Below are 11,844 nucleotides of genomic sequence, written 5' to 3' on the forward strand. Positions count from 1 at the left end.
AAAATAATTTTGTGCCAAAGGGCTCTCTCTCTCTCTCTCTCACCGTACATTTACGCCTCTGCCATCTCTCTCTCTCTCTTCGTTTGATATGTAAAGTTTGAGAGTTTTTTTTTTTTAGTGATTTTAATTAAAAAGTCATAAAATTATTAAAAAAATTAGGACAAATTATATATACCCCTCGAGATTTAACTAAATTACAAATACTCCTTTGAGGTTTGAGAAATTACAAATTCTTCCCTAAATGCTATATTTGCATAACAAATTAGGAGGTAATTTGTTATGAAATTTAAATTTCAGGGAGCAAATTGTTATGAAAATACAAATCTTAAGGGGCGGGATATATTTCTGAAACCTCAAGGGGGTATCTGTAATTTAGCCGAACCTCAAGGGAGGTATATGTAATTTGTCCAAAAAATTAAAAAGTCAATAATCTATATCAAAAAATAAAAAATTCATTTTTTTCTATACTTTTTATACATCTTTTCGTCAAAAATTAAAAAGTTATCCCAAACATAATACTAGTTTTTTTACATCATATTTTAGCAAAAAAATCAAAAAATTACTAAAAAAATATATTCCCAAACGAGGCCTAATTATAAAAAGATAAAATAAATTAAAAAATTAATAAAATAAAATATCACATTTAAATTATAATCATTTTATTTTTTTCTCACAAAAATTAAAAAAATAAAAAAATATTTCAAAAGAGATCTCGTTTAGAAACAAACTATTTTAGGCTAGGTTTGACATGAATGTTTGGGTTGAGTTTGGACTATTTTAACGACAAAAAGATAAAATAGGTTTTTAATTCAATAAGACAAAATGTTACATCCAAACCATAATCATTTTATTTTTTTTTCTCACAAAAGTAAAAAAAATAAAAAAAATTCATTCCAAACTAGACTTTTTAGTCCAAATTAAAATAGTCAAAAAATCAATTAACATAGCAAACGAAGGCTTAATAACTTTTTAACTTTTAAAAAAATATATATAAAAAAATAAAAAAAATAATTTATAACAACTTTTTAATTAAAATATATAAATATAATTCACAAACAAACCTAATATAACCAAAACCAACACACATCCAGACGAAGCCATCTATCTGTACCCTGGTATATATCTATCTATCTATCAATCAATATTTATCAGTATTTCATTCTTTCGAGCTACCCAAAGGTGCTTCAATTCTCCTAGATCTGACAACAATTTTACCAACATTGGATCACTCATTTGATCTATAATTTTTGCTTCTATTCCCAGATTCGACCATGGATTTCATGAAGGTCATCGATCAAACTGTCCGCGAAATGTGAGCTTAATAATCTTCTTCCCCTCTCTTTTCACTATTGTTTCCTCTCGATTTCACCAAGTCTATATGTTGTGGTCACAGAAAGAGGGAGGTGAATTTGAAAGTCTTGAAGGTTCCTGAGATCGAACAGAAGGTAAAAGATTTCACTGTCAGTTTAATTTTCAACTTGTCTATGCTTCAATTTTGGAAAAGTTTGGGAAATTATCTGGTTAGGGTTTTTATGCAACTTGAATCTTATGGAGGTTTTGTGTTTTGATGATCATGTGTAACTGATGGACTGATTCCAGTTCAGATTTACCAACCCAACATATGTTGCTAATGTTACCTAATTTGATTCCACTCACGCAATACCCACTGGTTGTTTTGAACAATTAAGAAGTACCCGAAGAACCTCCCTTGATAAATGGATGCATTTTTGTAAAGAAAAATGTAGGAAATTATCCGGGTTTAATGTGGGATAAAGGTTGACATTCTCAGGTAATGCGCATTACACGTCTATATAGTGGGATATGTGTTTATATGCAACTTAAATCTTATAGAGTTTTTGTATTTTGATGACCATGCGTAGCTGATGGATTGGTCCCAGTTCAGATTTACTAACCACAAAATATATTGCTAATGCTACCTAATTTGATTCCACTCAGGTGACTGTTTATTTGATTCTAAGGCTACTCGTTGATCATTTAAACAATTAGGGAGTACCTGATGAACCTCCCTCAATAAATGGATGCATGTTCATTAAAGAATTATGGGACAAAACTAATAATGTGTTAGTTATATTTTGCAGTGAATCCGGATGTTCATAGTGTTGCATAGTTGGATTTCATTGGAAGTGGATCCGGATGTTTTGTCTTTTGCTGATTTTGTAGCGGACTTGCTTCCATAGTAGTTTTGTTTTGTTTCTTTGCCTTGATGTGTTCAGCAGTTTGGTTGGTTGCTTCTACCTGCTTGGGATTTCTTGTGTTCTTTGCATCGCCTTGATGCTCTCTTTATAAAGTTTGCTTATTTATCAAAATAAATAAATAAATAAATTTTGCAGTGAATATCTATAATGCTCGTGGGAATTGTGAATAATAGGTTAAACATTAGTGAATATTTGTTTAAAAGAGACGGTATAAGGAAATGATCATACAATGCACAAATTCTTTTGTATTTAAATGATGAGAATTCTATTGCAAACTTGATATCATGATTCTGCCTAGTAAGCCGAATGTATAAATTTCCACTTATGTTGGCTCATAGTTTTGTGAGTCATAGTTGTCTATTTCTTTGACATTTGATCCAATAGCCTTTTGTTGGATAGGAAGAGAATTAATAAATACTGATAATTGTTAGATATAGTATTAGAATGAAAAGATTCATTAGATAATGAACTGTGTCCTAAGCCGTCTCTGGTGATTAATCAACTATTTGAAGTCCTTTTCTTGCGTATACTTGATAAACTAACCTTTTTATATAGATGTAGGAGAATCTCTTTGGGAAGTAAGAAGCCCTTTTGAGACTAAAGGAAGTGTTGTGGGAGGATATAGGAGAATTGTTAGAGACTGAAGGAAGTGTTGTGGGAGGAGATAGGAGAAATGCTAGAGACTGAAGGAAGTGTTGTAGGAGCAGATAGGAGAAATGTTGAACTAATCTGGTGTTATGGCAATGATCCTTGTAGGGTTTATATTCTTTTTATTATCATTTGAACTTGGGGACAGGCTGAGCAAGATGTATTATCAGCAGCCAACTCTCTTATCTGAATCATGTCTGCATGGAGTGTTCATATTTGATGACACCCAAAATTGTATCTTAATGATCTTCCTTTTTTACAGTCTCTACAATATATCCATCAAAATGTTAAACCCATTGAAGGATATTCTAGAAACAAGGTCCCTTTGAAATGGTTTATTTGTGGTTGGTTGCTAGTTGGAAATAAGGAAATGATTATATTATTCTGAAATGCTTGCTCTTATACTTGCTTCAAAGGTGTAGTTGTATAATTTGATTGCTTTTTGGTGGATGCTTTCTAAAAAGAAAGTATGAAAAGAATTTTAAATGATGAGAACTAGTAATCTGTACAAAGAACGCATATTTATTGCAACCTCAAACCTTCCAAGGTTTTTTCGAACTACTGTGGTCTTTGTGTAGGTCATTTGTGAGGTTTTCCACTATTTTCACATTGAAGTTCCATAAGGTTTATTTGAATGACATTGAACTTCAACAAGTTTCTCTTTATGTTCACGGCCTCTCCTTTCATTAGTTAAATGATTGACGCATACATGTATATATTTCTGTAATGATTTTGGCCTTAACAATTTAGAAACATAGAAGGTTGAAACATATACCCTGTCAGAACTAGAGGTACCATGCCATAGTTCATATAAGGTAGTTTCTATATATTTTTCTTTTTATATTTGAATTTGAAAAGCATAGAGTAATAGGCATTGGGTGAGGTCAGTTATCAGGTAACTGTCATTTCCAGACCTGAGGCGTTGGTAAAGAAAAAGGAAGAGACGAAAGGGAAAATACCCGAGCTTCAACAAGAGGGAGGAGGGGAATGTATAACTTCGTGTTTGTGCTGAAGATTGCTTAACAAAGTAGCAAATATTCCACCAAAAGTTGCTTATGCTAAGTCTTTGAGATTTCTGCCTTCCTGTTTAAATTTCCACAGAATTCCAATTCTGAAGTAATTGAGGCATATCCAAATGGAGAAATTTCAATCCTTACATTATCTATCTTGACACTATGGTTTTGTTGCTTCTAAGATAATTTCTACCACCAAACTGGATAAAGTATTGCTGGATATTGATATTTAGACCCACTTTTGTTGCCATTATCGTGTTTGAAATTTGAATGCTTGCAGCCATAGCTAACACTTGACATATGGCAACTGAAGTGTCAAAACGGAACTAGGAGAGTGAAACTATGTATGTCAAAAAAAACCAGTTTTTTTTTTTTTTGTGTGGCATGCATGGTGTTCTACAAGCTTTATATGATTAACTGTCTACTGTATATCTGTGCTAAGTGCAAAGCTCAGTTTACATGGCTGTTGGTTTAACCGTCCCCCCACCATATTGGCTCTTAGTCTTTGCTTCTGAGTATTGTATATGAATATCTCCCTTGCCCACTCAAGTATCACAGCTTCGTTCTTCATCATTGCAGTCTGGTTGGATCATTATAAGCCTTTTTCTGCCATATAAATATGTGGTCAAGAATTAATACATAGGATATGATGAATTGTTCTCGGTTTTTGGGATTAGGCTCTGTGGTTCAAAATTATAATAAAAACTTTCATTTGTATTGTGGATAATACAAATATTATGTGTTGATCATCTATTTTTCAAGAAAATTCATTTGTGATACGGCTGTTTCTATAACTCTTTAACATTAATTCAGGTGTTGGATGCAACGGATGATGAACCCTGGGGTCCTCATGGTTCAGCATTGGCAGAGATAGCACAGAACACGAAAAAATTGTATGTCCAATTTTTTTGTATTTATTTAATTAATTGGGCATTCTTATTCCTCTCACCAGTATCATTTTGTTGAAGAAAAAGAATATACATTTTTTTCACATGACTGATCTTTTGAGATATCTTTCAGCTCTGAATGTCAGATGGTGATGAATGTTCTCTGGACAAGATTAAGTGAAACTGGCAAGAATTGGCGATACGTGTACAAGGTAGTACTTTTACTATTTTCATATTATTTATCCTTTATGGTCTGATAATTCAAAAACAACCTTCCATCGCTTCCTAACTTTATTGGCCCGTATAGTTTCTTGTTCTATGCATCAAATTTCTAAAATCATTTCTGTACCAGGCATTGGCTGTTATAGAGTATTTGGTGGGCAATGGATCTGAACGTGCAGTTGATGACATAATTGAACACACTTTTCAAATCTCGGTATATGTTTTGTTATGTTCTGCTATATCTTCCCATCCAATTTACCATAGCGATTGAATGAGGTTAGGATTTTCTCTTACTTTTTGATTACCGATCTGTTTCTTTCTCAACTGGTGAAGTCACTAGTGAGTTTTGAGTATGTTGAGCCAAATGGGAAGGATATGGGAATTAATGTGAGGAAGAAGGCTGAAAACATTGTGGCTCTTTTGAATAATAAAGATAAGATACAAGAAGTTAGAAACAAAGCTGCTGCAAATCGTGATAAGTACGTATGCTTCACAAATCACGCTATATAGATTTACCTAAGCATGTCTTAATTTTGTTGTGGGTTTATTCACTTGCCATTGTTGCTAGGTATTTTGGACTTTCATCGTCTGGAATAACATACAAATCAGGTTCAGCCACATCTGGTAGCAACAGCTTTCAGAGTAGCGAGCGTTATGGAGGTTTTAGTGGTACAAAAGACAGTGATATGTTCAAGGATAGTTATAAGGACAGTGATCGATTTGGTGAAGAGAAGTTTGACAGTGGTACTTCTACCAAGTCACGTCGAGGGGTTACCAGCGAGAATCAAGGAAACACCTCGAAGAAGGGGTCTACACGCTATGGCAGGTTCATATGTTCAATTTAATTACTCGTGTTAGTTTGTAAAGAGATCATATTTTGTGTATAAAGCATACTACCTTGCTTTTCGCATGAGTGGTAGCAGGTTGAGTTTTAAAAAACTCCAGCCTGTTTAATGGTCAGGGGTATGACGCTGGTTTGCCCTTCCCTAATAAAAGGATGATATCCTGAATATCTTAAAAATATCGGAGAAAAACATTTATTATGTCCAGTATAAAATAGAACCACGTTATCTTTAAGTGGGGGAAAAGTTGTCTAAGTTATCTAGTGGCTGCAAGCTTCACATCTGTTGTGTTGCTTGATGTGTTGTACCTTTTGCTGTTATCTATATACATATATCATTCAGGGAAGAGATTTATGTTATTGCTTCTTTTGTTTGGAGTCTTGATTCTTGGTCATTTTTTAATCTTATCTTGAGTACTGAAGAACAAGTGATGCTATATTTTTCCTTTGATTGGGATAAGTGGGTTATGATCATTGATGAGTAAAACCTATGGGAATTGCTTTCATACGTGTTCTATGTGTCCAGTCTGTCTGCCCTGGGTTTACTAAAGTCCGCGCTTGCATGCAACGTAAATCTGTAATTGAACTTGGAGATGGTCTTCTACTTTGATATTATCTATTCAGACTGCAAACCTGTGTTAATGAAATTTAGTAGTTTTATTGGTGGTTAATTGTCAATTTTGAAGGCAGAAACAAATATGCCTTCTTGAACAGCTTTATTTACTGCTAATGTTGATAATGTTTGTTCCACAGCAAGGGTCAAGATACTACAGCATCTGGTCCATTGAGGCCAACAACAACTAATGACTCTGATAAGTATGCTTCAGTTCCTACACAGAGCTCAAGTGCGCATTCAAATAATTATGAGGAAGAATTTGATGATTTTGATCCTCGGGGAACTTCCACTACCAGTAAGTATTCTTGAATAGGATCAGTAAATATTGTTCTCTTTATGTGGCTTAGAGAAGGGTTGGTTTTGGGCAAGCTTGGACCGAACCCAGGATCTCATGGCTGCGTTGCAAAAAGGTATTTGGATCAGTTAACTCAAATTAGATCTTATCTCAACCCTTTGAGGGTGAGGGAAGAAAGATAAAGTTGGGTTTTCAATTGCTACTAGGCACCTCAGGTATTTCCTATGGCAAAACTGCATATAGTGACACTCCACTGCAATGTATTGACTTGATGCTGTCATCACTCTTTTAATTAAAATTCAAATATTTGGAATTACAATTAAAGCCAAAACCTGGTACCCCCTTTTAGAGTTTTGTCATAATTCTCTTCTGCAATGAAAACAATTTCTTGTCTTACAACTTGTAAACATCGCTATTTTACAATTACATTTTCACAAGAGGTAAAATTAGAATAAAAAATCAAAAAAAATTGAATTTAAAGATTCCTCTTTTGTGCAGTTTGAAAGGGTGGGATTAGGGTGAAGAAAATGTGGGATTTGGTTAGAGGGAGAAAGTGGGAGACAGTAATTGAAGTGACAACTTTTTTATTTAAAAAAGAATAATTCAAAACAAATGATATTATTATACGATTTAATGCCCTAGTTTGTTCTCTTCTAGTTGAAACTAATGGCATATTATTAAATGCTTGCAAAATCTAATTGATTGTCCAGACTCCAGTGGAGAATCCTCTTTGCACCTCAACTCTAATGCATGTGAAGACTTATTAATCAAAGAGCTGCATATAAACATTTGTCTCTATTTAAAACGCTGACTTCGTATGTCGATTTTGAAACTTCACTGATTAGATTATCAATGAAGGGAAGTTTTGCTTAAAAGAAACCAAAGCAAGCTGTATTACAGGCCTTTGGGAATAAACTGAACAAATCTTTATATGCAGATGTTGTTTGCCCAGCGAGTTCCTAAATCCATGAAATCTGTTTGCAATAATTTCAACTTAAAAATATATAGCATGAAAGAAAACTACTTATTGGTCTAGTGGTAACTTGGGGCCAACATTAAGTGAATGCTAGTGATTGAACCCCAAGTGTAGAATATTCAAAAGGCACAAACCGGTATATGCTACAATGTGGTGATTGATGAACAAGTGATGTGTAACACGTGCATTTATATCTTTGCTGTTTGATAGAATCCGCTGCTGGGAACTCTAACCAAGTGGATCTGTTTGGACAAAGTTTGGTTGGTGACCTCATGGATGCACCAACATCTGTCCCCAGTGAAGTGTCTCCTGAGAATAGCAATCTGTCGGAAGTTGATCTGTTTGCCGATGCAACTTTTGTATCAGCTCCGCCCCATAAAGAAGCAGTGGGAAGTTCTGAGACTCAGGTCAAATATATTTTCATTTAAATTCTTAAAACTTAAGTTAAATATGTTGATGTAGCTCTTGTATATCATTGACTCTGTATTTGCTCTTCACTGAACATTTGCCACTATAAGTAAATTCCTAATCGATTTCTTTTCTGGGAAAATATTTTGAGGAAAATATTCACGTTTCTGAGATTTTTCAATTGTTTGAAAGTAACCTGAAATTTTTTCCAGAATATAATCTTCTACCTCTTGCATTGTTTGGATGAATTAAGTAGCAATAACCACATCTTCTTCTACTGTTTTTTGGTTGTGCCCAAGTATTTGATGTTTTGCTAATCTCTCTATTTTTTTTGTACAATAATATTTTCTTTGGATGAATTAATATTTTTTTTTTGTAGCTGACCCCATTTGATGGGAGTTAAGGCCTGGTTTGGTTAATATTTGGCTGGGAAAGTTGGGAGGAATGAACCCATTTATACGTATGAAAGTTTGGTATTAAAATGACTGATGTTTTAACTACATGACATGGCTATTTCTAGGATAAAAATTAGGAAGAACATCCGCTTGAGAAATTGAAAGTCATATTTTGGTTTGTCCTACTGAAGTCTAGTGGCAATTAGTCATTCTTTTAAGGGATACAGGGTTTAGTTAATTCTTCATCTTGTGCTAAAGTCAATTTGTTATTACTTATTAATTATATTTTTACCATGTGTGCAGACCACGGTTGATCTGTTTGCTTCCCAACCTACTGCATCTTCTGCAGTTTCTTCATCGATAGACTTTTTTGCTGCTGCTGATCCAATTGTGCAACCAGCCAAAAATTCTTCCAAATCTGACCCGATGAATACTAATGCAGTTGATCCCTTTGCTGCAGTTCCACTGAACAATTTTGATGGATCTGATCTTTTTGATGTATTCACTTCTAATACTGATTCAGTATCGACAGAGGCCACAAAAAATCCCGATGGCAGTGATATTAACTTGAATGGAAAGTCTTCTGCTGAGTCTAAGCCTGCGCCCAAGACGGATACTTTCCAAGTGAAATCTGGAATATGGGCAGATTCTCTGACCCGTGGATTGATTGATCTTAATATATCTGCTCGTAAGTTGACTTTCACAAACTAAATTAGTTTCCCTTTCTGCAGATCTGTTTGCATGCCATTCAAATTCACAGTGATTAAATGGTTTTGGTCTTCATGAGTCTCAAATTAGACTAAGTGCTTCACTTGACGAACAAAAATAAAGTATCAACCCTCAAGCCAAAAAACCTTACAAAATTTTTGTCTTTCTCTGGAAGTGTTTTGATTTCTTTGACATAAGCTGCCACACAGGTTATCATTTTCTCAGCAAGTACTAGCTGCACCAAGTCTGAGGGTCAGGTCAATTGCGGCTGAATGGATCCCTTTTCTTTTTTTTTTTCTTTTTTTTTTTTTTTGAGAAAGGTCTCTAAAGGCATTTTAAGACTTCTAGGGTTAGTTACCATCGCTGACATTTAATTGTTAAGAGTAGAAGCTAATACCAAAAGTTTGTTACTTAGAAGTTCTCAAGAGCTATGAAGTTAGAAATTCCTTGTTTTAGGTTATACACACATAAGATATGGCATACATCTCTAAAATTTTGTATTTTCCAAGTTGGTTCAACTGGCTGATGCTTTCTCTGGATGTGACAAACATGGTCATATATTCTAAGCCATGTTGTTGCCTCAGCACAGAGTATGACCTTTCTTTGCAGTCTCTTCTTTTCTCTTAAAATGGTTCCTTAGTATGTGTAAAAACACTACTTCCCCCAGTTCATTGAGGTGATTTATTTATGTTGTTTTGATTCTTGTAATATAAATCGTACTTCCAGCCAAGAAGGTATCTCTAGCAGACATTGGCATCGTGGGTGGGCTGAGTGATGTACCAGATGAAAGGGAGAAGGGACCTGCAACTTCATTTTACATGGGGAGAGCCATGGGTACGGGGTCGGGTCTTGGTAGATCCGGGTTTACTTCATCGACTGGAACCGGCACAGATGATATGTTCTCAAGCCTTGGCAGCCAACAATATCAGTTTGGTGGGTTTAAAAAATAATCTTGCTAGTAAAATTTCCTATTTCTTGATCAATTTTCAAATGGTATTTGAGTGTTTTGGCAAAACATTTGAAGCCACCGAGTATATTGGTGTATCAATATGAAGTGTGAACATAAGAAACAATATGGTGATATGATAATGTGGTAGTGTGGATGGCAACATTTTCGAAATTGTTACAGCATGTCCGAAGAAAGGGTGGCTTGGCCCTGACGATTAAGACTTCTTGTTAACATTATTTTTCTTCAGAAATGGGGTTAAGATTGAATACATATTGTGTTTTTCAAATTGCGCTTTTGTGGGGGTCTTGTGTACTTCGCACTATTGTTAGTGTATGTCTAGAAGACAATGTGAGATGTGAAACTATATTAAATTTCCACCCTTTTATGGGTGGAAAATGGATGCTCTTCTTTCGTTACATATTTCTTTTCCTTTTTCTTTTTTAATATTTTTAATTTTATATCTTATATTTTATATTGCTGAACTTATTATTCAATTTTTGCAACCCACCTTTTGAAATATATATTCACTCACTGGTGTCATATCACTTTTTTCTCCGTTTATTGTAGTTTGTTTAATTTTGGATGACAATATTCAGGAGGCAAAATTTGATAAGCCATGTTCACTGTTATCATGAATTTTTGAAAAAAAAAAAAGTGAAGGGAAAAAGACCATACTCGATTTTATATGGTGTTGTGAATTTGATTCAATGACTTTGTCTGCACAACTCTTCAAATTTAAACAATCCCGTGGTGTAATATCTAAGTACATGATACCGTCAACCTCAATATTTTCAACTCGGTTAGTATGGAATTATTTTATCAGAATAGAAAAATTAGCCTAGTTCATCTTTGTCGGAAGAGCGTTTGATTAGCAAACAATGACCTTCTCTTACTCTTTGAAGGGTGGTTGATTCTAGTCAAACTTCTTGGCTATCTTTGCACTCTACCTCATTAATCACTTAAAGGTCTTATACTGACCTGGACCTTTGTTACTTCAACTTCTAATTTTGAAACTCTAAAGAGAGCTTTAATAATGTAACAAAAGAAAAAAAAATAAATATAAATAGACACACATTACATCACATGTAAGTCTCATTTTTTGTCACATCATTAAAATTCTTTTTAGAGCTCTGAATCTTTATTTTTATTATTTTGAGGTTATTCAAAATTTGTCTCAATTTGGTACTGTCCTGTGGGGCCAGTTCATCGTTGGCGCAGCTCGATAGTGAGCTCAAAAACGGTGGTTGCTTCTAATCAAACCTCCTAACTATCTTTGCACCCGTACATCCTTCAACACGTTCTTATCCCCATTAACTCACTAACCGACCTCGACCCCTGTTAATATTGAGGTCATTCAGAATTTGCCTCAATTTGGGACTGCTCTGCAACCAACCCGCACTGAAACATTGCTTTATCTCTAGATTTTCAGTTTACCGTTGCACCTCAATTCATTTAGGGGAGCCAAGTACAGATGTGATTTTCTGTGCCAGAAAACCTGCTTTTAAGCCAAGTCGAAACGACTGCTGGCCAAGCAATACAGAAGTAGGCGGTAAACAAGATAAACAGCAGCGTTGCCTGCTTCAACCAATCGGCAATATATATATATATATATGTACATTACTGATATGTAGGTAATGTAACAGAGGACTGGAAATCTGTAACACCAAACC

At 34.5% G+C, this 11,844-nt stretch overlaps 1 protein-coding gene across 1 annotated transcript; it reads left to right on the plus strand.

The window, feature by feature from the left end:
- The first annotated feature begins 1,044 nt into the window (after positions 1-1,044).
- Positions 1,045-10,590, plus strand: LOC114313683 (ENTH/VHS family protein). Its single transcript, XM_028260087.2, has 12 exons — positions 1,045-1,179; positions 1,264-1,312; positions 1,394-1,445; positions 4,691-4,770; positions 4,898-4,976; positions 5,117-5,200; positions 5,320-5,465; positions 5,555-5,812; positions 6,581-6,738; positions 7,925-8,121; positions 8,821-9,205; positions 9,952-10,590. The coding sequence occupies exons 2-12, from the start codon at positions 1,272-1,274 to the stop codon at positions 10,173-10,175; spliced, it is 1,704 nt and encodes a 567-aa protein (XP_028115888.2). The 5' UTR covers positions 1,045-1,179; positions 1,264-1,271; the 3' UTR covers positions 10,176-10,590.
- The last annotated feature ends 1,254 nt before the right edge of the window (positions 10,591-11,844 follow it).

This window comes from Camellia sinensis, chromosome 11 (genome assembly GCF_055761805.1).
Source record: "Camellia sinensis isolate YWXY chromosome 11, ASM5576180v1, whole genome shotgun sequence".
NCBI classification, from domain to species: domain Eukaryota; kingdom Viridiplantae; phylum Streptophyta; class Magnoliopsida; order Ericales; family Theaceae; genus Camellia; species Camellia sinensis.

What these genes read in the sequence shown, in the direction of transcription:
- LOC114313683 (XM_028260087.2), top strand. Translation starts at nt 1,272, where the DNA reads ATGGATTTCATGAAGGTCATCGATCAAACTGTCCGCGAAAT. An exon ending in AACACACTTTTCAAATCTCG is followed by an intron (nt 5,201 to 5,319) that starts GTATATGTTTTG and finishes CAACTGGTGAAG; the next exon opens with TCACTAGTGAGTTTTGAGTA. An exon ending in TCGGGGAACTTCCACTACCA is followed by an intron (nt 6,739 to 7,924) that starts GTAAGTATTCTT and finishes GCTGTTTGATAG; the next exon opens with AATCCGCTGCTGGGAACTCT.